The 26,973-nt window shown below is 40.4% G+C and overlaps 2 protein-coding genes across 2 annotated transcripts; both read right to left on the bottom strand.

Moving 5' to 3' along the window:
* Window positions 1-1,568: 1,568 nt before the first annotated feature.
* LOC149749654 (protocadherin alpha-7-like) lies at window positions 1,569-12,273 on the bottom strand. Its single transcript, XM_089909382.1, has 2 exons — window positions 10,413-12,273; window positions 1,569-4,111 (listed from the first exon to the last, which is right to left on the bottom strand). Exons 1-2 carry the CDS (start codon window positions 10,548-10,550, stop codon window positions 1,730-1,732), a joined length of 2,520 nt encoding a protein of 839 aa, XP_089765508.1. The 5' UTR covers window positions 10,551-12,273; the 3' UTR covers window positions 1,569-1,729.
* A 1,879-nt stretch (window positions 12,274-14,152) lies between these two features.
* Window positions 14,153-17,520, bottom strand: LOC115801472 (protocadherin alpha-5-like). Its single transcript, XM_089909383.1, is given in 5 exon segments — window positions 14,153-15,277; window positions 15,280-15,971; window positions 15,974-16,525; window positions 16,724-16,780; window positions 16,783-17,520. Coding segments are annotated over 5 exon segments (2,469 nt in total). The 5' UTR covers window positions 17,180-17,520; the 3' UTR covers window positions 14,153-14,506.
* Between the last annotated feature and the right edge of the window lie 9,453 nt (window positions 17,521-26,973).

Here is a 26,973-nt window from a genome sequence, read left to right as displayed (position 1 = left end):
AGCTATTGGGGCTTCCCTGGTGGCGCAGTGGTTGAGAGTCCGCCTGCCGATGCAGGGGGATGCAGGGGGATGCAGGGGACACGGGTTCGTGCCCTGGTCCGGGAAGATCCCACATGCCGCGGAGCAGCTGGGCCGGTGAGCCATGGCCTCTGAGCCTGCGCGTGCGGAGCCTGTGCTCCACAACGGGAGAGGCCACAACAGTGAGAGGCCCGCGTACCGCAAAAAAACCAAAAACAAAAACGAAAAAAACACAGCCATTAAAGTTAAGGATTAAAATTATTTCTTTCATGTAATGTGCTTTTAATAGCCAAATAAAATTTAGGCACTGAAGGTATTGTGAGAAATATAAAATAAGCCACAAAATAATACTAGTTTCAGGTTACTTACAGGTGAGCAAAGGAAATAAAATGTCATACATTTCTGGTCATAAATGTTAAAGAAATTAAGAAATATATTAATAACAAATTAAAAATTGAGCGTTCCAGAAACTATTCATTCCATCCCATTAAGTTCCACCATTCTCTCCAAAGGAATGTGCTCAAAATCTATGACCAACTAACATCAAGCCAGGTCAAACAGTTACAAGAAGCAAAGATTTAAAAAAGACAAGAAGAACAAAAAAATGAAAAGATTAAAAAAAAATAATAAACATTCTTGGATTCTCAAAGTTTTACTGTACAAAACTAAAAATGTTAACTTGAATTAATGAGTCCTAATCATCCTGCATATTCTGTGTAATAAAGATTTATAAATTAATCATTTGAACAGCAAGAATGGAATTAATAGTTTTTCTAATCAAATTATTTTTCTAAATCATATATAAAATATGTTTAAATGTGAAATATTTTTCCATAATATTCCAACTATCTACAAAGGGCTGATAGTATTTTCCTCAATATTAATCATTAGAAGTAAGATTTTTATCAGATTAAAAGAAATTAGTTACTATACATAGATCCTCCAAAAATGTTGTTATTGACATGACTAAAAAAGTATCTGATAATAAAGCACATATCTTGAAATAGTACAATGTTCTATTTGATATTCTGTTGAAAGGAATATTAAGTATTTGTTCACTTTTGGTTTTATTTTTATCTGGTCTATAATAAATTTGGTAAGAAAATGAAAACATGCAAATTTTGAAGAGAAATTATTATTCTGTACTTTATTACTAAACTGCTTAAAATACCAATAAACACTATATACATGTAGTATATATAGTAATATCTGTTTCTCTATACCTATGTAACAGACCCTAAGAGAGAGAAGTAAATAAAATGGATGGGCTCTGATCTTAAAGTAAAAGTAATCCCCAGAAAATATGTAAATATTATCGAAACATAGTATATGAAGTAAGGTTAAAACTACATACAATGAAAACTAAATGCTATTTGGAGGAATGTATATAAACAGGTTGTTGTTAGGGTTCAGAAAGTTAGGTATTACAAAGAATAAAATCGTATTCAGTAAGAAGAAATTTATCCAAGAAAAATTTGAATTTGAGTAGAAACCCAACACATGGAGAATGGTTAATGTCTGCTGGCACTGAGAAACAGCGATTAAATTAGCCATATACACGTGTATCAAATCATCATGTTTTATACCTTAAACATACTCAATGCTATTCACCAAATATATCGCAATAAATCTGGGGGGAAAAACGATTAATTTTAAATATTTTTAAACCACAGTAACGTTTGTATACTGAAGTGTGAAAACGTGCTATATATTATAAAAAGGAAAATAAATGTGAAACACTATAAATTATAAAATTCCGTCTTAAATATTTTAATATCAGTTTAAATGGACCTACCTCTGTGCAATGATCAACATCTTGCAGTTTGCCCGCGTTTTCTGAACCTAAGAACGGAGGGAGGCTGGGGCTGAAGGCCATGAGGTCGGTCTTGGGCGGCCCCTCCCCAGAGCACACCCGTGGCCGCCTCTGCTGCGAGTAAGACCAGCTCCCCACCGCGCTGGAGCACACCAGCGTGGGCTTCCCGGGCCCGCACGCGCCCTGGCTGGGCGGCGCCGAGCACCGCAGCGCCGTGTACAGCAGCAGCGTGAGCACCAACAGGCTGGACACCACGCAGATGGCGATGATCAGGTACACGTTCACATCCACTAACGCCGTCTCCGCTCCAGCGGCGCCAGTCGACGCCCGCGAAGAGGCCTTGGGCGCCTGGCCGCTGTCCTCCAGCGACAGCAGCACGGTGGCCGTGGCCGTCAGCGCCGGCTCGCCGTGGTCCTTCACCAGCACCAGCAGGCGCTGGCGCGGCGCGTCCGCCTCGTCCAGGGCGCGCGTCGTGCTGATCTCGCCCGTGTACAGCCCGACGCGGAATGGGCTGTGCACGCCACCCGCCGCCGGCTGCAGCTCGTACGACAGCCACGCGTTGTAGCCCGAGTCCGCGTCCACCGCGCGCACCTTCGCCACCACGAGGCCCGCGCCCACCGACCGAGCCACGAGCTGACTCAGCGCTCCCGCCCCGCCGCCCGGCCCGGGCAGCAGCAGCGCGGGCGCGTTGTCGTTCTCGTCCAGCACGAACACCTGCAGCGTCACGTTGCTGCCCAGAGGCGGCACGCCCGCGTCGCGCGCGCTCACCTGGAACTGCAGCAGCTCCAGCTCCTCGTGGTCCAGCGGCTGCAGCGCGTACACCTTGCCGCTCTCCGCGTGCACCGACACGTAGCTCGACAGCGCTCGCTCGCCCACCCGCCGCTCCACCAGCGAGTAGGACACCAGCGCGTTCTCCTGCGCGTCCGCGTCCCGCGCCGACACCGTGAAGATGTGGCAGCCGGGTGGGTTGTTCTCCTTCACCAACACCGTGTACTCGGGCTGCGCGAACGCGGGCGCGTTGTCGTTCACGTCGGCCACCTCCACGGACACGGTGGCTGTTACCGACAGAGAAGGCGAGCCCGCGTCCCTCGCGGTCACCACCACCTCATAGTTGGCCACAGTCTCGCGATCCAAGGCGCTGTCCAGAACCAGCGAATAGTAATTCTTGAAGGTGGACACCAGTTTGAAGGGGACCTGGGGCGTTAATGAGCAGGTCACCTGCCCATTGGCACCAGAATCTTGGTCAGACACATTAATCAAGATGATAACTGTGCCGGGCTGAGCATCTTCTGAGATAGGAAGCGACAGGGAAGTGACAGTCAACTCTGGAGCATTGTCATTAGCGTCCAAAACTTCCACAAGAACTGTACAGTGACCAGCCAGGGGTGGGAGGCCTTTATCGATCGCCTCTACTGGAATTTTGTAGGCTTTACTTTCTTCAAAATCTATATGTCCTATTGCTATAATCTTCCCACTTAGGGAGTCTATGTGGAACTTAAATTTTATATCTGGAGAAACGTCACTAGAGAATGAGTAAATAATATCCCCATTCAAGCCTTCGTCTAAATCTGAGGCGTTAAGTTTAATTACGAACGTTGCATTGGGAACGTTTTCTGGTAATTTCACCGCATAGAGTGTCCTGTCGAAAGCTGGGGCGTTGTCATTGGCGTCCAGCACTTTGACGAGTAACTGAACTGTGCCAGTCAGCTCAGGTTTGCCTCTGTCAGTGGCCGTGAGCACTAAATGAAGTTCCGGAGATTCTTCCCTGTCTAAAGGTTTTCGTAATACAAGTCCCAGAGGCTTTACCTGTTGGTCGGTGGTTGGTACGTCCAGAGAGAAATACTCATTGGAGCTCAGCCTGTAAGTCAACAGAGCGTTCTCCCCGATATCTGCATCGGAGGCGCCCTCTAGTGGAAACCGAGAGTCAAGCGGCCTGGATTCCGCGATAAACAGATTCCTTTGTGTTCCGGGGAACACAGGAGGATTGTCGTTAATGTCCTTCACCTCCACCTCCACGTGGAACACCTGCAGCGGCCGGTCCACGATCACCTCCAGGTGGATGCTGCACTCCGCGCTCCGCCCGCACAGCTCCTCCCGGTCGATCCGAGAATTCACAAATAAAATGCCATTCTGCAGATTTACCTCCAGAAGGTCCCCGCGGCCTTTGGACGCCACCCGGAACAGGCGCGGCACCATCTCCGCCAGCTCCAGCCCCAGGTCCTGGGCGATGCGGCCCACGAAGGTGCCGTGTTTGGCCTCCTCCGGGACCCAGTAGTGGACCTGGCCGCTCCCGGTCTCCCAGGCTATGAGAATTATAAAAAATAGCAGTAGATGCCGGTTCCCCGAGCCGCCTAGATTTGAGTACATTTCAAATTATTGGTATTTTATTCTAAACTGCGTAACTTGTCGCAAAACTTAGAGGAATCTTCTTATCCCTTCTCTATTATCCTGATAGGCTCGCCATTGTTCAACCTCCGGGTACTGAAACAGAGTGGAGACTCTTTCCGATGTGAAAAGGGATGACTTAGTTTTGTGTTGAATTAAGAGAATTTCATGGTAAAGAGCGACATCATGTGGCCCAAAAAGTAAGTACGAATTACAAAAATCGACTTTATATTAATAAGGTGCAAAGTTTTATTTCAATCTCTGAATTTCTACAAATATTTGTTAAAGTGTAGGACAACATTTCTCATGCTGGCTGAAGGCATTCTTAGGAGATTTCACTTCTGGATGTTTAGTGTGACCATAATTGTAGTTCTCAAGCCTTGAAAATATGTTTTTCCACAAAGTTTTAAAATAAAGATAAAAATCCAAGTGACAAATAAAATTATGTTAGCAACCCTAAGTTTTAAAATCCTCTCTTCAGAGTCCAGGAAGCTCCATTTTCTTAGATTTCTGTTAAGGAAACTCCTGGTCTCTCTAGGGGCTCAGGATCTCAAGAATCTAGTGGAAGAAAAACTTAGAAAAGTTGTTTTTAGGAAGCAAGAAATATTAGCAACTAATTCATATACTTGTCTTAAGAAAGTACAATAAGGGAAGGTTTGGGGTATCTTTGAAAAGGAAGAATTTGTATTAAGTGCATTTTGCGAGGACGAAGTATTCTGAATTTCTCTTTTCATCAGAATTTACATGTTCTGTTTCAGGATTTCATGGTTCTCATATCTTTTTTCCTTTCATTCTTTCTAAGCCTCATGTTTTATGAATATCCATCTGTTTTTACAATCTCCAACATGATTTAGATTATTTATTTTATAATATATGTTTATTTCATCAGCTAAATGTTGGTACTCAACTGTCCTTTAGTTAAAGCAGTCCTTTAATCAAGCTTGGGGTGTTTTATCCTTTTTAGTTCTACTTAACAGAGCAAGTTTTTTTTAATGTTTCACATCCATTTTCCCAACTGCAAATAAAATAATTAACGTCTGTATGCTATGGCTTTCCAAGTTTAATATCTGCCTAAATGAGTTTTAAATAGTGCTGCTATCCTGAATTATTGCAATAGCTTCTTATTGCATCATCTTGTCACAACTCCATTTATCCTTCTCTTAATCCTGGCAGTCATCTTCCTGAAAAACACCTTTTACTCCTATGGATTCACTCTTTTTGATAGCTGTCAAATGATGTGAGAGGTGAGTCAAAATTTCTTAGTCAAGTACTCAAATTACCCAAGAGATTTTTCTCATATTACTTTTCCTGCTTTATCTCATACTCTTTCCTATGGGAACTATATGTTTTAACCAAAACGGACTTCCCTGTGTCCAGGCACATTTGGGGTTTTCTGTGTACTTTACTTAAGTTCCTCTGTTGCCAAGAATACCGGTTATACTCAATATTCTCCCAAAGGAAACTTTTCCATTTAAAAACCACTAAAATGTCAAAACTCTTGAAGGACTCCTTCAACAAGGGAAATAGGTGGATATTTCTGTTCAATACAATCACAGTGATTTACATCTCTTGTATCTCTTATAATATTCTGCCTCTAAGATGGTTATATTTATGTATGACAGATATCTTTATTTTTCTATAAACTTCTTGAAGCCAGGGGCTGGGTCTTGTTAATTCAATCATTCTTGACACAGCATCATGTTCTTAGAGACCATCCTAGAATATTTTTTAAATGTTTACTCAAGAGTGATGCCTATGGTTCTTCTCTATTTCCTAAGACAGCATACTATTTTTATGGTTGTTAGGTATCACTATTTATACAAATGACACTCTTTATTGATTATACAACAATAGTCTATTTGTCACTTTTAAGTATGTGTTTAAAAACTATTGTGTGGGGCTTCCCTGGTGGCGCAGTGGTTAAGAATCCACCTGCCAATGCAGGGTACACGGGTTCAAGCCCTGGTCCGGGAAGACTCCACATTCCGCGGAGCAACTAAGCCTGTGCACCACAACTACTGAAGCCCGCGCGCCTGGAGCCTGTGCTCCACAACAAGAGAAGCCACCGCAGTGAGAAGCCCGCGCGCTGCAATGAAGAGTAGCCCCCGTTCGCCTCAATTAGAGAAAGCCCGCGTGCAGCAACGAAGACCCAACGCCACCAAAAAAAAACCAAAACAAAACTATTGTGTGCTTACTTATTTTTAAAAATCAGAAACACTACCAATGGTTTCCACCATTTCAAAAATAGAAAATGAAAATATTGGGGAGCACAAACCCCAGTTCAGTCCTCTGATGGACCCTGGACAACTTGTAAATGTAGGAAAATATGCCATTCCAGTTTAAGGTAGTCTAATACTTCCTAGGAAAACATGGGCAACACAAAAAGTTAAAATCACCTTCAGCAAAGCACCAAAGGCTCAGCAGCTTAAATGTATTTTTTAAATCCAAAATGCTTTTCCACTGCCAAAATCTTAATTCAATTTTCAACATAGAAAAAATGGATCAAAATTTTCTTCAATGGCATTCAAAATGTTAGAGACATCTTGGATTAATTAAAATACATCTTAAATTAATTATTTATAGGGAGGTCATAAATAGCCTTTACATAAAATAAAAATAATATAGAAGCCATAATGATGACCTTCTGACATTTTAGATTTTCCTATTCCTCTTCAGAATATTAATAGCCAAATTGATCAAGCTCTTACTATTTAGCTAATACTATCATAAGCACTTTATAAGTATCAACTTACTAAGTACTTCAGCATTTACCTGTGATAGGTATTACTATTTATCATCCCAGCTTTACAGGTGGAAAACTGAAAAATGAGAGGTTAAGCAAGGCTGCACAGAACAAAATTGGTAGGGGGGAATTTAGGCAAGGAAGGATGGCTTCAAAACTCACAACAATAAACACTATTCTCTGCTTCCTGCATGTAAAGAAACAGTGAAGAGTTTAAATCATAATACAGAGTGAATAATGAAAGCATTAAATTAGAAGAAATAGTTCTATGAAAGGAACCCACCAAATAAAAATCAAACATAAATAAGTGATTTGCAGTGTTTGAGAGTTCAATGCAGATTTTACATGAATGTACTTGGGCAAAGTTCACATTCTGTTGAATTACTATTTGTCTGATATTTGAATCCCTGATAAGCTGAGCAATAACCATGGGTGTCACATGGTAGTTGTAAGAGTGTGAAATTTCCCCATTCACTTCTTCAACCCAATCAGAAGTATTCAGTCTGATAACTAATACTATGTACTTTGTCTCTAAATGGTTTAAAAGGCCAACAGTAAATAAGCACTACAGACTCTTGGACTCTTGGAATCACCAGGCCCCAAAAGGAATCTAGATTAAGATATGATGAACAGGGTCCTTAAACAAAGTGGATAACTTGAAAGTGTTGGTGAAACAGAAGCATTAAAAAAAAAAAAGGAAGAAGGAAAGAAAGGAAGGAAGAAGGAAGCTGAAAGGATAAAAGTGTAATAAAGTGACATTGAAATGTCAATATATCATTAAAAAATGAGTAACTGTGAAATAACCCTCCTGAAGTTCAAATGGAAAGTAATGAAAGCTCTACAACATTAATAAGAAAAAAAATACTACCAATGCAAATTTTTAAATGCATCACAAATGAATGTATCCAATGAAATTTTGAGTTTCAAGACAAAAATCTTGAGGTGTAGAATGATATTAATAACGTCTGATTCCACTTTAAGTCAACATTAATAAACCAAAGAGATCATAATGATTAACAAAAAGGAAAAGACGTATATAATATTATTCAAATTTTTCAAAAAAAAGAGAGTGTAAATATAAACCGAAGGAAAACAATTATAACATTTGAAAATAAATATTAACTGGTAATTATGAAAATTCAGACTTACTTTGGAAAGCCGATCACCATTTAAATCCTGAAGCTCGCCCATATCCACCACTACTGGACAAGCTGGAAGGCTGGGGCTGAAGGCCATGAGGTCGGTCTTGGGCGGCCCCTCCCCAGAGCACACCCTCTGCCGCCTCTGCTGCGAGTAAGACCAGCTCCCCACCGCGCTGGAGCACACCAGCGTGGGCTTCCCGGGCCCGCACGCGCCCTCGCTGGGCGGCGCCGAGCACCGCAGCGCCGTGTACAGCAGCAGCGTGAGCACCAACAGGCTGGACACCACGCAGATGGCGATGATCAGGTACACGTTCACATCCACTAACGCCGTCTCCGCTCCAGCGGCGCCGGTCGACGCCCGCGAAGAGGCCTTGGGCGCCTGGCCGCTGTCCTCCAGCGACAGCAGCACGGTGGCCGTGGCCGTCAGCGCCGGCTCGCCGTGGTCCTTCACCAGCACCAGCAAGCGCTGGCGCGGAGCGTCGACCTCGTCCAGGGCGCGCGTCGTGCTGATTTCGCCTGTGTACAGCCCCACGCGGAACGGGCTGCGCGCGCCACCCGCCACCGGCTGCAGCTCGTACGACAGCCACGCGTTGTAGCCCGAGTCCGCGTCCACCGCGCGCACCTTCGCCACCACGTGGCCCGCGACCACCGACCGAGCCACCAGCTGGCTCAGCACGCCCGCCCCGCCGCCCGGCCCGGGCAGCAGCAGCGCGGGCGCATTGTCGTTCTCGTCCAGCACGAACACCTGCAGCGTCACGTTGCTGCCCAGAGGTGGCACGCCCGCGTCGCGCGCGCTCACCTGGAACTGCAGCAACTCCAGTTCCTCGTGGTCCAGCGGCTGCAGCGCGTACACCTTGCCGCTCTCCGCGTGCACCGACACGTAGCTCGACAGCGCTCGCTCGCCCACCCGCCGCTCCACCAGCGAGTAGGACACCAGCGCGTTCTCCTGAGCGTCCGCGTCCCGCGCCGACACCGTGAAGATGTGGCAGCCGGGCGGGTTGTTCTCCTTCACGAACACCGTGTACTCGGGCTGCGCGAACGCGGGCGCGTTGTCGTTCACGTCGGCCACCTCCACGGACACGCTGGCTGTGGCCGACAGGGAAGGCGAGCCCCCGTCCCTCGCAGTCACCACCACCTCATAGTTCGACACACTCTCGCGATCCAAGGCGCTGTCCAGAACCAATGAATAGTAATTCTTGAAGGTGGACACCAGTTTGAAGGGAACATGGGGCGTCAGAGAGCAGGTCACCTGCCCGTTGGCACCTGAGTCGAGATCGGACACGCTAATTAGGGCAATGACAGTGCCGAAATGAGCGTCCTCTCGGACAGGCAAGGATAAGGAAGTCAGTGCAATCTGAGGGACATTATCATTTTTATCCAAAACTTTCACCAAGATGGTGCAATGACCAGCCATGGGTGGGTGGCCTTTGTCTGTCGCATCAATACGGATTTTGTATACATTTATATTTTCAAAATCTAAATTCCCTTGAATTACTATTTCTCCAGTATTTGGATCTATTCTAAACTGGTTACTAACCATGGATGGAACAAGACTATTAAAAGAATATGAAAACTCCCCATTCGCTCCTTCATCCCTATCAGAAGCATTCAGTCTCATAACTATTGTTCCGTTATCTGAGTTTTCAAATATTTTTGCTTCATACTCTGACTGTCCAAAACTGGGAGCATTGTCATTCACATCCAGTACGGTGACCAGCAGCTGAACAGTGGCAGTGAGCTCAGGTTTGCCTTGGTCAGTGGCCATGAGGAATAAGTTATGTTCGGGCGCTTCCTCTCTGTCCAACGATTTCCTTAACACGAGCCCAATTTGTGTACTGTCATCACTGTTTGTTTTCACATCTAACGCGAAGTTTTCGTTGGAACTGAGCTTGTAGGTTAAGACAGAATTTGAGCCCACATCTGCATCCGACGCGCCCTCTAGTGGAAACAACGAATCTGGCAGCCTAGATTCGTAAATCAACACTCTTTGTTCCTTTACCGGGAACACAGGGGGGTTGTCGTTAATGTCCTTCACCTCCACCTCCACATGGAACACCTGCAGCGGCCGGTTCACGATCACCTCCAGGTGGATGCTGCACTCCACGCTCCGCCCGCACAGCTCCTCCCGGTCGATCCGAGAATTCACAAACAAAATGCCATTCTGCAGATTTACCTCCAGAAGGTCCCCGCGGCCTTTGGACGCCACCCGGAACAGGCGCGGCACCAGCTCCGTCAGCTCCAGCCCCAGGTCCTGGGCGATGAGGCCCACGAAGGTGCCGTGTTTGGCCTCCTCTGGGACGGAGTAGCGGACCTGACCGCTCCCCGCCTCCCAGGCTGCAAGGAGCAGAAGCGAGAGAAGCAAACACCGGGATCTCAGTCGGCCTTCAGGTGTAATAAGCATTTCAAATACTTGCTGGTTTAGTTCCATCAGGAAATCTTGTCTAGGCATTAAGATGAAATATTGTATGATCCCGAGTCTGTTAATTCAGTTCTTCTGCGCCTGCCATCATTCAACACTCGTGGAAGGATGCAGTAACGGGAGCAATGGACTTGAATAACAGCTACTGTAACTTCACGGTAGACAGCGACATCATGCGGCTCGAAAGGGTAAGTAATGACTTCACAACGAAGCTACGCTATAGTTCTTGAAGTTAAAGATATAGATATTTATATTACATATATATGTTTTGCCTTATTTTAATAGCAAATCTCCTCATGTTTGTAATTTGCAGGGTCAGTTTATCTCGTCTGTCTTCTTTTATTAGTTTAGAGTAGTGTAAGGGTTCAAAATACTCATAGTGAAACAACTTTCCTCCCAATAAAGGAAAAACTGTGTCAGCCATTTTAAAAAGCTTAAGTGTGATATGAACCAGGCTTGGGAATTAGAAGTGCAAACTATCCTACATATTTGCATAGAGAAGAAACATGTGCATGTATTTCTGTCACAGAATATACTATTATATTTTGAGAAAAGAGTGTAATTTTAAATTAGCAAGTTTTACCCAAATTTTAAAAACCTTATAATCAAAGTCCATTCTTTCTTTGTTGAGTGAACATCAACTACTCTTAATAATGTTTTTTAATTTAATAATGGAGGCTGAAAATTTTAGCACATATTCTTTACAACATTTCTTAATTTCTCTGCAGCTTATATTAGTCCTCCCCCTCAAAATATTTTCCTTCTTGTGGAATTTCTACTTATACTTCTCCATCTTGTGGAATTTCTACCTATTGTGCTTTGCCGCTCTGATCCTTCCGCTGCTCCTAAATGACCTTATCCTTTTCTTTCTACCTCAACCTCTTATATGCTTTTATTTGTGTTCTCATCCCCTTCCAACATTTCAGACAAGACTTCTATTGAAGGTATTCCCAAACTCACATCTTCCTCCCCCTTTTCAATGGTTATAATTGTCATTTTTAGCCATACATGCTGATGACTCCTAGAAAATAATTTGATTACAATTTAAAGATTATGAAGATAAATAATTAATACCCCCCAAATTCAAACCCTTAAATTCACCTTTTATTTAATGGCATGAACATTCTACATGTCACCTATATCAATTTTTTATTACTCCATCTCCCTTACCTGCCCTATTCAAAGTTGGCCTATAGTCCATCTGTCCATCTGTCTTTTCACATACCACCATATTTATCTTCATGGGTACAGCTTTTATTGGATTGCACTAAACAAATAAATCCCAAGATGTTAGAATCACTTCTATGTGACCTGAGATATGGTCACAAGCCAACATTTCCAGTGTTATTTTCAACTACTCTCCAATATTCTATTTTGCAGACAACATAGATCACTTGCTTTCCTTCTTCCGCAATACAACCTTTGTTCAATTTTTAAAAAATTACCTCCATCTTTACCTGTAAAAATTCTCCACTCATATCAAAGTCATGCCAAAATATCATCTTACCATGAATTCATCCTTAATGTCATCAACTGTAGGTAATTAAACTCTTTCTCAAAAGGAGACAATGAAAGTTATTAAAAAGAATTTTCAAACGGACACTTGCCAACACTCACCCTTCTGCACAATTCTGATATACTTGTAAAATCCTCACAGACAACTGTAATACAAAGTACCCCCCAACATGAGAACATTTTACATAACTTACATGACAACATCTTAAAATAACTAACCTAGATCTATCCTGATAAGTAGTAGTCCTTATCGCTTTCTATTACACTTATTTTGAGTAAACAAAGAGTTCATTTGACAACCAATAATAAGCCCCCAAATAAAAGGTTCCTTTGCTTACAGGAAGAAAGACCTTGACAAAAGATATATTGGGGGCTTCCCTGGTGGTGCAGTGGTTGAGAGTCCACCTGCCGCTGCAGGGGACACGGGTTCGTGCCCCGGTCCGGGAGGATCCCACATGCGGCGGAAAGGCTGGGCCCGTGAGCCACAGCCGCTGGGCCTGCCCGTCCGGAGCCTGTGCTCCGCAGCGGGAGAGGCCACAACGGTGAGAGGCCCGCGTACTGGAAAAAAAAAAAAAAAAAAGATGTATTGGCCTACAGTCTTGTTAGTTGAAGGTTTTCTATAGCGGTTAAGGTATTTCATAAATTGCTGCCCTACGTGAAGAATCTCTTTGAATATCAACTTTTAAGTTAGTTAATTGAAGTATCAAATCTGTCTTTCTATTGAAGTTCCTAGCAATTTCCAGAAGGTTGGTAATATAGTCCAATTAACTGGAACAGTTGCAATAATTCTATTTATTTGCTCCAAGTAGAAAATTATACAATGTTACTGAAATCATATATGCAATTTCCTTTCCATTGGAAAAGGAAAATACTGGTCTCCTCATAAGAAACATCTTATATTTTTGTTTATTTATTTACTCAAACAGTTCATCTAATCAAGGGAGAAGATTGTGTGAGAAAAAAGTTTAATCAATCCGTGAACATCTTCCTCGCCCAGCAAAGAAAATTCTCAGTTATAAATAAAAAGTTTATATTTCAAAACTAAATTAACTTGATTTATTTAACTTGATTTTTAAAAAGCTGACAACTGTTACCTACAAATTTACACAGTGGTGAGAATGCCCTCTCCATTTATAGCACTCCCCCAAAGTAATGAGGTATTAGAAATGTTTAAATAGTATGATACAAGTATACTTATAAAATTAAATACATGTGAGAATGCAAGAAATAGGAAAGCAATAAAAAGGGGAATTGACATTTTGTCATATGAAATATGGAATATTTATTTCTGGCTAAACCCAATATTGTTTTTTAAAGAAGTGTAGAAAAACAGTTCTCTGTGTTTGAGATGGAGAGCACTCTTGCCTATAGTAGATAAAATGTATGGCTTTGTTGTAAAAATGGTATTGGTAAACAACAAACTCAGGGGGGTGGTTATATCATAGTACAGTTTTTTAAAATCTAAAAACAAAAGGCAACAATAAATACAAACGTTTTCTAACTCAAAAATGTTAAGATTTTCCCAACTGTGAGAATTCATGATTATTTCTCACCAATATAATAATTTGTGTATTGGAAAATAAAAAGTAAGATAGAGAAAAACTAATCATTGTTCCACTAAATGTTGATGTTGGAGGTGGGGAATTATGACATATCTGCAAAATGGGACAACATGGGCTGGAAAAAAGAATGAAAAAACTCCTTAAGTAATATGTCATGATAGACAAATTATATTAAATGAAGGGGGAAGGAAAATCAACACAAATATTATGTCTTAAAATGGGAGATGGGAGTTTATTAGTATATGAAAAATTCTCTAGAAGAATAGCCAAGAAATTGGAAAGTTTGAAATATTCAGCAGGTGTATTAAGTGGTTTGATATTGGAGGTAGAATGGAAACATTTTAAAACATTTAAAATCATGTAAATGTATTTTGTATTCAAAAATGAATAAAATGAAGCCACTAGAGCTAAAAAGTTTTAATTATAAATATCAAATTCACCATTAGTATGCCAAGGCCAACCATTTAAACAGACTTGAAAGAGTCATTCAATGCACAAATATTACTGAAAAACTTAATTCAATATGTGTAATAAAAATACTCAAATAATGGATAGTATATGGAGAACAAAAAAGGCAAATTGACACGATGATGTTAAATATTTCTATGTAGTTATAACATGGGGCTTTGACAATAAATAATAATGCCAAGTATGTATCTTACAAGTATCTTACTACAACACTAATATTTGAAAATTGAAACGTTCAAATAAAAATTTCAGTCTGCAAATGCTTTCTATGGTCCACAGAAAACTAGTCCATTAACTCAAACTTTTAAAACCTTATAAAAAGGGGATTGTTACTGAAATAAACACTATAGTGCAAAACAATTTTCTCAAAGTAAATTTTAAGCGTAACTATAAGTAAATGAATTAGTACCAAGAGAATTTATATCTAAAAGGATACAATAATTACTTATAAAGCGATAATTTAAAATAAAAAGAGAAGATAGAGGATAATACTAAATATTTCATATTAAAGACATGACGAAAAATTGCTGTAAGAGTTTTGAGACTCACGGTGTCCGTAGAAATGGGACCCTGAGGCAGGCTGGGGCTGAAGGCCATGAGGTCTGCCTTGGGCGGCCCCTCCCCAGAGCACACCCGCTGCCGCCTCTGCTGCGAGTAAGACCAGCTCCCCACCGCGCTGGAGCACACCAGCGTGGGCTTCCCGGGCCCGCACGCGCCCTCGCTGGGCGGCGCCGAGCACCGCAGCGCCGTGTACAGCAGCAGCGTGAGCACCAACAGGCTGGACACCGCGCAGATGGCGATGATCAGGTACACGTTCACATCCACCAGAGCGGCCTCCGCGCCAGCGGCGCCCGTCGACGCCCGCGAAGAGGCCTTGGGCGCCTGGCCGCTGTCCTCCAGCGACAGCAGCACGGTGGCCGTGGCCGTCAGCGCCGGCTCGCCGTGGTCCTTCACCAGCACCAGCAAGCGCTGGCGCGACGCGTCCACCTCGTCCAGGGCGCGCGTCGTGCTGATCTCGCCCGTGTACAGCCCCACGCGGAACGGGCTGCGCGCGCCACCCGCCGCCGGCTGCAGCTCGTACGACAGCCACGCGTTGTAGCCCGAGTCCGCGTCCACCGCGCGCACCTTCGCCACCACGTGGCCCGCGCCCACCGACCGAGCCACGAGCTGACTCAGCGCTCCCGCCCCGCCGCCCGGCCCGGGCAGCAGCAGCGCGGCGCGTTGTCGTTCTCGTCCAGCACGAACACCTGCAGCGTCACGTTGCTGCCCAGAGGCGGCACGCCCGCGTCGCGCGCGCTCACCTGGAACTGCAGCAGCTCCAGCTCCTCCTGGTCCAGCGGCTGCAGCGCGTACACCTTGCCGCTCTCCGCGTGCACCGACACGTAGCTCGACAGTGCGCGCTCGCCCACCCGCCGCTCCACCAGCGAGTAGGACACCAGCGCGTTCTCCTGCGCGTCCGTGTCCCGCGCCGACACCGTGAAGATGTGGCAGCCGGGCGGGTTGTTCTTCACCAACACCGTGTACTCGGGCTGCGCGAACGCGGGCGCGTTGTCGTTCACGTCGGCCACCTCCACGGACACGCTGGCTGTGGCCGACAGGGAAGGCGAGCCCCCGTCCCTCGCGGTCACCACCACCTCATAGTTCGCCATACTCTCGCGATCCAAGGCACTGTGTAGAACCAATGAATAGTAATTCTTGAAGGTGCACACCAGCTTGAAGGGGACATGAGGCATCAGGGTGCAAGTCACCTGCCCATCGGCACCGGAGTCGTGGTCTGACAGACTGATCAGGGCGATGACAGTGCCCAGTGGGGCGTCCTCTTGCACAGGCAGAGATAAGGAGGTTATGACCATCTCTGGGCTATTATCATTCTCATCCAGGATTTTCACTATTACTTTGCAGTGTCAGTTAATGGGAATGGACTTTTATCAACGGCATCAATATTAATTTCATATAAATTACAGTCTTCATAATCCAGTTTTCTTTCCCTGAACTGTTATTTCCCCACTATTATATTGATCGCAAATTTAGATGTTACGTTGTCAAGAACAAGATTACTAAAGAGGTACCCTATTTCCTTATTAATGCCCTCACCTGCTTCTGAGGCATTCAGTTTAATAACTAATATCCCGTTCGGTGCATTTTCCAGTATTCTGACATTATAAGTTGATTTATCTAATTCCGAGGCATCATCATTCGCATCCAATACATTGATCAATGACTGAACTGTACCTGTTAGTTCAGGTTTTCTTCCATCAATTGCAATCAGCAATAAACGATGTTCTTGCGTTTCTTCCCTACCTACTGGTTTCTTCAAAACTAGCTCTAAAAATTTTGTTTCCTCTTCATTTGTTTTAACATCCAAGTCAAAATATTCATTAGCTTGTAACTTGTATCTCAGCTCTGCGTTTCTTCCGATATCCATATCAGATGCGCCCTCTAGCGGAAACCTAGAATCCGCTATTCTTTTTTTTTTTCCGGTACGCAGGCCTCTCACTGTTGTGGCCTCTCCCGTTGCGGAGCACAGGCTCCGGACGCGCAGGCTCAGCGGCCATGGCTCACGGGCCCAGCCGCTCCGCGGCATGTGGGATCCTCCCAGACCGGGGCACGAACCCGTGTTCCCTGCATCGGCAGGCGGACTCTCAACAACTGCGCCACCAGGGAAGCCCGAATCCGCTATTCTTGATTCTAAAATAGTGTTTATTTTTGTCGCAAGAACCTTGGGGGGTTGTCATTAATGTCCTTCACCTCCACCTCCACATGGAACACCTGCAGCGGCCGGTCCACGATCACCTCCAGGTGGATGCTGCACTCCGCGCTCCGCCCGCACAGCTCTTCCCGGTCGATCCGAGAATTCACAAACAAAATACCATTCTGCAGAGTTACCTCCAGAAGGTCCCTACGGCCTTTGGATGCCACCCGGAACAGACGCGGCACCAGCTCCGCCAGCTCCAGCCCCAAGTCCTGGGCGATGGGGCCCACGAAGGTGCCTTGTTTGGCCTCCTCAGGGACCGACTAGTGCACCTGGCCACTGCCCGCCTCCCAGGCTGCGAGGAGCAGAAGCGAGAGCAGCAGGCGCCGGGATCCCGCACCTCTTCTCTGGGAATATACCATCGCAAATTCGTTGCAATTTTCAAATGTCTATTGCACTAAAAATATAGCTTTTGGAAACTTAACTCCCAATTTGATATAATTTTGTATTTGCTCACCTTTTGAGCTTCAGCAGCAGTGTGAAAAAAAATGGAGTGGCTTTTTTCCTTTCTAAGGAAAATAAGCTCTCTGTATTCCTTTGTTGCTAAAAACAAACAAACCAAAAAAACTTGCGGTGTCCAGAGCCATCATGTGGATGAAAGGGGAGTATTTTACTTTGTTCTGCTTTATTTACCTTACATTCGTTAAATATTTCCCAATTTCAATGACTCTTATGTATTATTTTCCCTACTCTAATCAAATATATCACTAAAATTTTAATAAAATATATCAACTTTAATTAAAATATTGCAAAATCAATACTACTGAAATTGTGACACCCAATCTTTACTAGAATGATTTGTATTGGTCTATTCTATTTAGGGTTTGTATAATCCCTGACTTTAAGAGTTTTAGATTTTTCATTTCTTTCCATATTTAAATATTACTTACTAAAATTACTGACTTTTTCTCTACTATTTTGATGCGATGTTTGTATACTAGTCTTTACGTTACTCATAAAACAAGTTTATATTCCTATTTGCAGTATGTAATATTGGCTTTTGTTGATATTATTTTCAAAGTAACTAAAACTATTTGAATAGCATTCTTGTCTGAGATCCATTTCGAAGTCTGATTTTCAAATTACTGAAAATCCATTTCTTTCATTTTTCTCTATATTACCTACTTACTTTGAATGTTAACTCAAAAACTGTAATGTGGAAATGGCACTATTTGCAAATTAGATGCATCTAGACAGGTATTTCTTCAAGTTGCTATTACTGATAAATCATAACTGAGATCAATTGTGAATGCACATATATTTTTCATGAAAGAAACCAAAATCCTAATGTTGTTTGTGAGATACACTACTCCATAAAATTTTTGAGTTCCAGTAGAAATTAAAACATGGAAAGAAATCACATTATTTACCAGGTTAACTCTGTGCTAGTTTCATCTTTTTAATTATCCAGTTTATTTGCTGTATGGACTTGGACTACACTTAAAAAATATGGCCAATATAAAATGGACCAATTTTTCAACTTAAAAAATATTTAGGGGCTTCCCTGGTGGCGCAGTGGTTAAGAATCCGCCTGCCAATGCAGGAGACACGGGTTCGAGCCCTGGTCCAGGAAGATCCCACATGCTGCGGAGCAACTAAGCCCGTGCACCACAATTACTGAGCCTGCGCTCTAAAGCCTGCGAGCCACAACTACTGAGCCCGTGTGCAACAAATACTGAAGCCCGCGCACCTAGAGCCCATGCTCTTCAACAAGAGAGGCCACCACAATGAGAAGCCCACGCACCGCAACGAAGAGTAGCCCCTGCTCACCGCAACTAGAGAAAGCCCGCGTACAGCAATGAAGACCCAACGCAGCCAAAAATTTTAAATTTTTTAAAAAATTTAATATTCTACTTATGTATATACTCCCTAGAATTCCTTAAATGTTACAAAATCTTCCTTGCCTGTGAATACAATAGGGGCCAGAAGATCAATAATTCTATTACTTGATGCTTTACATGTAAAGCATAAACCCCAAATACATTTCTTTAATTTTGGTATAAGTCATAGGTATGACTGCAAGTATTATTTTTACGTCAATGTATAAAACAAATATGGAAAAATGGTACTATATAAACTAGCTTTGGGACTTCCCTGACAGTCCAGTGGTTAGGACTTGGCACTTTCACTGCTGTGGCCCTGGGTTCAATCCCTGGTTGCAGAACTAAGATCCCACAAGCCGGGCAGCATGGGGGTGGGATGGGGGGGGAAGTTTAGATTGAAAAGAAATGATTAATAGAAAATACAAAGTCAATTGAAATTAATTTGCTTCTCAGTATTCAAAACAGTAACTTAAAGACATAAGATAATGTTACTAAATTTGTTTCTGATATAATCTTTAATAGTATGTTTATCATTCTCTTTAGTTTTTGAAAGGTTTTTACTATCATTATTATCATGACTTTCCCCTTGGCATTCAGAACATCCAAACACTAAAGAAGTTAAACAGTAATCAGTTTTCAAGACAACTCACCTAACAGTTACTGATAATGATAATTTTAAAATATTTTAATATACAACGATAAAAAAGAAAATGATAATATGTGAGTTGAAAATATCATCAGTTAATGTTGATTCACCTTCTATTATGGAACCATGATTGATGTGAACCTACAAAACCACGATAAATAAATTTACTTTTGAGAAAAGTAAATATTAAGTGCTTAAAATCCAACTGATGGTGTGGTATTAACAATACATGCATAGTAATTTACAGAATATTTTCAGTAAATATTTAAAACTTTAAAAAATATACTCAATGAAGAAAATGCCATCAATAGTATCATATGCTTTTTTCAGCTTGTAATTTTTATCATGTAAATATGTACAGAAGAAAACCAGACTCTTGACATTTGAGCTCTCCTCAAATCTGTTAGATTATATAGTGTTTTAAAATTATCACCTGCATTTGTCTTTCATGGCTCAATTCTTTTTTTGGAGGTTACTTTTTCAACAAGTATAGACTCTCTAATAGTAATTCCATAGAGGACTCCATAGGTAGAGAAGATTGTTTAAATCTTTTTCCAAACCATTCTTTCAATCGAATATTATAGATTACTTTATTACTGTATAGTTTCTAGAAGTTTTTCAGTTATATATAAAGCCCACTGCAGAACTAAAACTCCTTTCCTGACAATGAATTTCGATTAAGGAAAACAGATAGTATTTTGAGGTGCCTCTGCTTAATTTACTGGAAATCATTCAGGAAGATAGTACATGAGAAATTTTAATTTTGCATTGGAGTCTAGATATCTTTCATTTCCTACAAAACTCCAGAATAAAATTTTAATAACATATATTTCTCTGCTATGTGTAGAAAATTATATAGGTCTACCACACTGTTGAGATATAACAGGTGAAGTTGAAGCAATCTTTTAAAGATTATAAACAGTTTATGCACTTGCATCAAATCTGACAAAAAAATTAATTATATGTGGAAAATAATTTATCCTACAACCACACACTGTATGCATATGGTACATATCTTTACATTACTTTTATAATCGTTCAAACTCCCTACAAAATATTGTGCTAAAATGTTTATACTATATAGTCATTCTGAGAAAATCAGAGAGTAATTTTAAAGTACCTCTGAGGGAATAAGTAAGTTAAATTAAGCATAGCTTTTACTCACAATCCTATTGTCTTCATTATTCCCAGATGAGCTCATTTAATAATGGAAAGTGACAATGGGGCTAAATTCAAGTACGTTTCGTTCTATTCTATGCATTCACATTAATATTTATGTGGCCTCAAGCAATTTTTTGTCTCCAGGCCACAATTTAGTCATCATTAAATTGAAAGGAATGACAATCTCTTAGGTCATACCCAGTTTTAAATCCTAGGTCAAGATACAAAATTAATGCACAGAAATCTCTTGCATTCCTATACACTAATGATGAAAAATCTGAAAGAGAAATTATGGAAACACCTCCATTTACTACTGCAACAAAAGGAATAAAATACCTAGGAATAAACCTATCTATGGAAACAAAAGACCTGTATGCAGAAAACTATAAGACACTGATGAAAGAAATTAAAGATGATACCAACAGATTGAGAGATATACCATGCTCTTGGATTGGAAGAATCAATATTGTGAAAATGACTATACTACCCAAAGCAATCTACGGATTCAATGCAATCCCTATCAAATTACCAGTGGCATTTTTTATGGAACTCGAACAAATCATCTTAAAATTTGTATGGGGACACAAAAGACCCCGAATAACCAAAGCAGCCTTGAGGGAAAAAAACGGAGCTGGAGGAATCAGGCTCCCTGACTTCAGACTATACTACAAAGCTACGGTAATCAAGACAATATGGTACTGGCACAAAAACAGAAACATAGGTCAATGGAACAAGATAGAAAGCCCAGAGATAAACCCACCCATCTGTGGTCAACTAATCTATGGCAAAGGAGGCAAGGATATACAATGGAGAAAAGACAGTTTCTTCAATAAATGGTGCTGGGAAAACTGGACAGCTACATGTAAAAGAATGAAATTAGAACACTCTCTAACACCATACACAAAAATAAACTCAAAATGGATTTGAGACCTAAATGTAAGACCAGACACTATAAAACTCTTAGAGGAAAACATAGGAAGAGCACTCTTTGACATAAATCACAGCAAGATATTTTTTGATCTACCTCCTAGAGTAATGGAAATAAAACCAAAAATAAACAAATGGGACCTAATGAAACGTCAAAGCTTTTGCACAGCAAAGGAAATCATAAACAAGATGAAAAGACAACCCTCAGAATGGGAGAAATTATTCACAAACGAATCAATGGACAAAGGATTAATCTCCAAAATATATAAACAGCTCATGCAGCTCAATATTAAAGAAACAAACAACCCAATACAAAAATGGGCAGAAGACCTAAGTAGACATTTCTCCAAAGAAGACATACAGATGGCCGAAAAGCTGCTCAACATCACTAATTATCAGAGAAATGCAAATCAAAACTACAATGAGGTATCACCTCACACCAGTTAGAATGGGCATCACCAGAAAATCTACAAACAACAAATGCTGGAGAGGGTGTGGAGAAAAGGGAACCCTCTTGCACTGTTGGTGGGAATGTAAATTGATACAGCCACTATGGAGAACAGTATGGAGGTTCCTTAAAAAACTAAAAATAGAATTACCATATGTTCCAGCAATCCCACTACTGGGCACATACCCAGAGAAAACCATAATTCAAAAAGACGCATGCACCCCAATGTTCATTGCAGCACTATTTACAATAGCCAGGTCATGGAAGCAACCTAAATGCCCATCAACAGATGAATGGATAAAGGAGTTGTGGTACATATATACAATGGAATATTACTCAGCCATAAAAAAGGAACGAAATTGGGTCATTTGTTGAGACGTGGATGGATCTAGAGACTGTCATACAGAGTGAAGTAAGTCAGAAAAAGAAAAACTAATATCGTATATTAACGCTTGTATGTAGAACCTAGAAAAATGGTACAGATGAACCGGTTTGCAGGGCAGAAGTTGAGACACAGATGTAAAGAGCAAACGTATGGACACCGAGGGGGGAAGCCACAGTGGGGTGGGGATGTTGGTGTTCTGAATTAGCCAATTGGGATTGACATGTATACACTGATGTGTATAAAACTGATGACTAATAAGAACCTGCAGTATAAAAAACAAACAAAAAAACAACTAATACTAAACTTCCTTTGGGTTATTTGTATGGAAATATGTTAATATAAATGTTTCAGACATTACATGAAATTTCTAAAAAGCTTATATGTTCTGGTATAATGTTATGTCATAATTCTAGTTGTTACTTTAAAATGTATATCTCAGAAATAACTAAATTTCCTTGTTGATTGCATTATTATGAACTTTCATCAAATCTTTAACCATGGTTATTTTTAAGTTTTTTGTCTTTACAGACAGTTCTGGGTGTACTCTGATGCTTTTGCAAAAATGTTCCTATAAAAGGGTTTCACCTTCAAGGAATTCATGGAAAAGACTCTGACAAGTACAGGTTTCTTGTAACTGACTGTACTGCTGAACTGAATGAATAAGCATTTTCAGAACTCTAATGGAAAACTGATGAATTCATAAAAGTGCTAGTAAAAGATCAAGATGAAAAAGAATTAATTACATGGGACTGAGTGAACTGATGAGGATGATTATAATTTTAGTGACTTTCTGTTTGAATTAAAAAAAATCCCCCCCACCAAAAAAAAATCCTAGGTCAAGTGAGTGGAAATTTGGTGAGATGCAAGATTCTTATACCATTAGCAAGTATCTAGGGTAAGAAAGAAGAAAGGAGGGTAACTAAAGAGTAATAAATTCAATAAGCTTGGTTCTTATGTACCAAGGAAAGGGGAGTGGAGGAAGGAAAAGGGGTTTAAAATAAAGTACAGAATCTTTATTCCACTAAATTTACTTTGTATGAAAGTACAAAATAGAACTTGGGTGTCAGTAGGAAAGAGAAAAATAAAATGTTCAGAAGATTTGTAATGACAGACATCATTGTAGTAGACAAAAAAGAAAAAGGGATAAAATATTTATCTCAATTCAAACTTTTCCATAAATGTTCTAAACTCATATCTGTCAGATATTTATAAATTCTTTACCCATTTCTAGAGGAATATAATTACATCTAGAACAACTACAGCTTCTTATGTACAATACCCAGAACTCAATACAAAATTATCAGGCTTACGAAGAAAGAGAATCATGAGAAAAAAATGAATAAAAAGACACACAGATGATCCAATTATTACAATGATATGATGGATCACAAATAAACTGTGATTAAGGTATTGAAATAAATACATAATAATTTCACCAGAAAATTGTAATCTATTTTTAAACGGAAATTACAATCCTAAAGCTAAAAAAAGTCATAATTGAAGTTTAGATTCAGTTGATGATTTAATAATAAGAAGAGAATTTTGCTGAAGTATAAGATTGGTCAGCATAAAATATACAGCATATAATAGAGACCAAAAGTGATGTTTAAAAAATAGAGAGAGCATAGAAGATATAAGAGATATGGTGAAAATATTTTTTAACATCTTTATTGTGGTATAATTACTTTAAGGTGAAAGGATTTAACACACATATTCCTTGAGTTACAGAAGAGAAAGAGAGAAAAGCATAAGGCAGAAGCAATATTCGAAGACAGATTGCTGGAATTTTCCTATACTGATGAAAGACATCAAGCCACATATTCAAGAAGTTTTAAAAACTGCAAACGAGGGCTTCCCTGGTGGCGCTGTGGTTGAAAGTCTGCCTGCCAATGCAGGGGACACGGGTTCGAGCCCTGGTCTGGGAGGATCCCACATGCCACGGAGCAACGGGGCCCGTGAGCCACAACTACTGAGCCTGCACGTCTGGAGCCTGTGCTCCGCAACAAGAGAGGCTACGATAGTGAGAGGCCCACGCACCGTGATGAGGAGTGGCCCCCGCTTGCCGCAACTGGAGAAAGGCCTCACGCAGAAACGAAGACCCAACACAGCCAAAATTAAATAAATAAATTTAGAAAACAAAAACTGCAAACAAGATAAAACCAAAGAAAACTAAAATTGAGCATATAATAAAGCCATTGAAAATCAAAAACAAAGAAAAATTTTACAAAGCAGCTAGAGGGGGGAAAAAAGGTTATGCTACCTGAACAATAAACTTGACAGCCATCTTCTCAAAATACTATGGAATGTCATCTGAAAACACTGGAGGGAAAAATAACTTACAACACAGAACTTAATATTCAGCAAAACTATTCTTCAAAAGTGTTGGCAAAATAAGCATATTTCTCATATTCCATAGACTAAATATTTCTTTACCACCACTAAAAGAAATATTAAAGAATTTATTCATAAGGAAAGATATCCCAGAAAGAAACAAGAAAAAGTAACTTTAGGGACTTCCCTGATGGCACAGTGGTTAAGAATCCACCTGCCAATACAGGGGACACGGGTTCAAGACCTGGTCCGGGAAGATCCCACATGCCGCGGAGCAACTAAGCCCATGCGCCACAACTACTGAAGCCCGGGCACATAGAGCCTGCACTCCACAACAAGAGAAGCCACCGCAATGAAAAGCCCGCACAACATAACGAAGTGTAGCCCCTGCTGGCCGCAACTAGAGAAAGCCTGCCTGCAGCAACGATGACCCAACACAGCCAAAAATTAATTAATTAATTAATTTTTTAAAAAAGTAACTGTATAAAACAACAATAATAATGTAATCTGTTCCTAGAGTATATGTATAATTGAAAGGCATAATATTAAAAGAAAAAGTGAGAGCAAGTAAATGGAGTTATTATTCAAGGTCCTAGCATTGTCTGTAAGTGGCAAAAGTATTAGTTTAATCTATACTAAACAAGTCAATGATGCTTGTTATAGTATCCAGGAAATCAATAAAGAAATTAGTAAAAGAATGTATAACTAAAAAGATAATTCAGGAGAAAATGAAATAATTATAATATACTAATCCAAATGAAGACAAAAAAGAGGAGGAAGAGAAGGGAATTTTTAATAATTTTTAAAAACCTACAGCAAACATAATTAATAATAAATTATTGAAACCTTTCATTTAGAGTTCATAAATAGACAAGAATGTCCACTATTGCCAGTTCGGTTTAACAGTGTACTAGTGGTCCTACCCAATCCCATAAAGCATACTAAAGATATAAAAGATATAAGGATTGGAAAGGAAAAAATACAACTCTCAATATTTTCTGATAGAATGATTGTCTATATCAAAAAATACAAAGCACCTATAGACAAATTATTAGAATTAATAAATTATCTTAGCAAGTTAGCTGAATAACACGTCAATAGAAAAATACAAAATATTTTCATACGTATCATTAGTAAACAGAGAAAAGATTTTTAGCTTAAAGTTGATATTTATAATGATCACAAATGACAATTATCTAAGAGTAAATCTAATGAAAGATGTATATATAGGACCTCTACACAGAAAATTATAAAATATTAAGAACGATTACAGGTTATTTAGATACATAGAGCATGCTCATGAACCGAATGACATTATTGTAAAGATGTCAACTAGTTTCACGTTTCTCAGTAGATACGATGCAGTCCAAATCAAAACCTCACCGAGTTGTTTTTATGGAATTTACATACAAATTTAAGTGGAAATGAAAGAGGCAACATGACATTAATGAAAAAAAAGTCAAATAGATTACAACAATAACAACAAAAAGACCATGGTTATATAACAGAAAAGTGTTTTATAAAACATGTGGAACTCATCTTTTTCAAGTGGTCTTGCTTCAGTTGAATATCCTTGGGGAAAATTAATCTTGACCCCTATGTCCCAATAAAGACAAAAAATTCAAAATGGATTGTATATGTAATGTGACCAATTAAACAAAAGACACCACAAGAAATTATCTTCATGGAACAGGATCAAGAAGAAAAGAATGATAAGCTGAACTTAACTAAAATAAAAAATTTCTATTCACCAAAGGACAAAAGAACGAAAAGAGAAGTCTCAGTGTAGAAGAGTGCAAAATCAAGAAAGGGGTTATATCCAGTATATGAAAATTTTCAAAAATCAGTAGACGAATACAACAGCATAGGAAAAATAGGTAGGAGACTTGAACAGCTACTGCACAAAATAGGATCTAAAAATGGCCAATAATAATAACACCAAAAGGTGTTCAACCTCAATTACAAATCAAGAAACATAAACACATCCAGCAAAATGGCAATAATATAAATAAACTAACAATGCCAAGTTGTGGAGATGAAGAAGAATAGGAATTCATACAGTGCTAGCATGAGTGTGAACAGGTAAAAGCATTTGGTGAAACTGATTGACATTATCAATTAAAGAAGAAGATACGTACATAGGTTATGTTCCACTAATCTCGATCCTAGCTAAATAATAGAGAAAAATGTGTACACAGACATTGAAAATGTTACAAATATATTGATGGCAGAAATATGTGAAATAGACATAAAGAGAAATAATGTAAAATTCTCAAGAGTGGAGCAAATAACTCACACCCTATTCATAAAACAAAGTACCAGAGAACATAATAAATTAAATGAACTCCAAGTACATATGGCAATATGGATTATTCCATACAATGGTGAATGATAAATATGAAGAACACACAAACACATGCACACACATAACACAT

This window comes from Delphinapterus leucas, chromosome 3 (genome assembly GCF_059928025.1).
Source record: "Delphinapterus leucas isolate spDelLeu-1000000601 "Yukka" chromosome 3, BTC_Dleu_Yukka2, whole genome shotgun sequence".
In the NCBI taxonomy this organism is placed as follows: Eukaryota; Metazoa; Chordata; class Mammalia; order Artiodactyla; family Monodontidae; genus Delphinapterus; species Delphinapterus leucas.
Note: the sequence above shows the minus strand (reverse complement) of the source record. Positions and strands in the feature narration are given on the sequence as shown.

Excerpts from the sequence above, each read along its gene's own strand:
- LOC149749654 (XM_089909382.1), bottom strand. The coding sequence starts at position 10,550 with ATGCCTAGACAAGATTTCCTGATGGAACTAAACCAGCAAGTATTTGAA. Across the intron at positions 4,112-10,412 it reads GGGAGGCGGGGAGCGGTCAG|GTCCACTACTGGGTCCCGGA; the intron begins GTCCGCTACTCC and ends GGGAGCGGCCAG.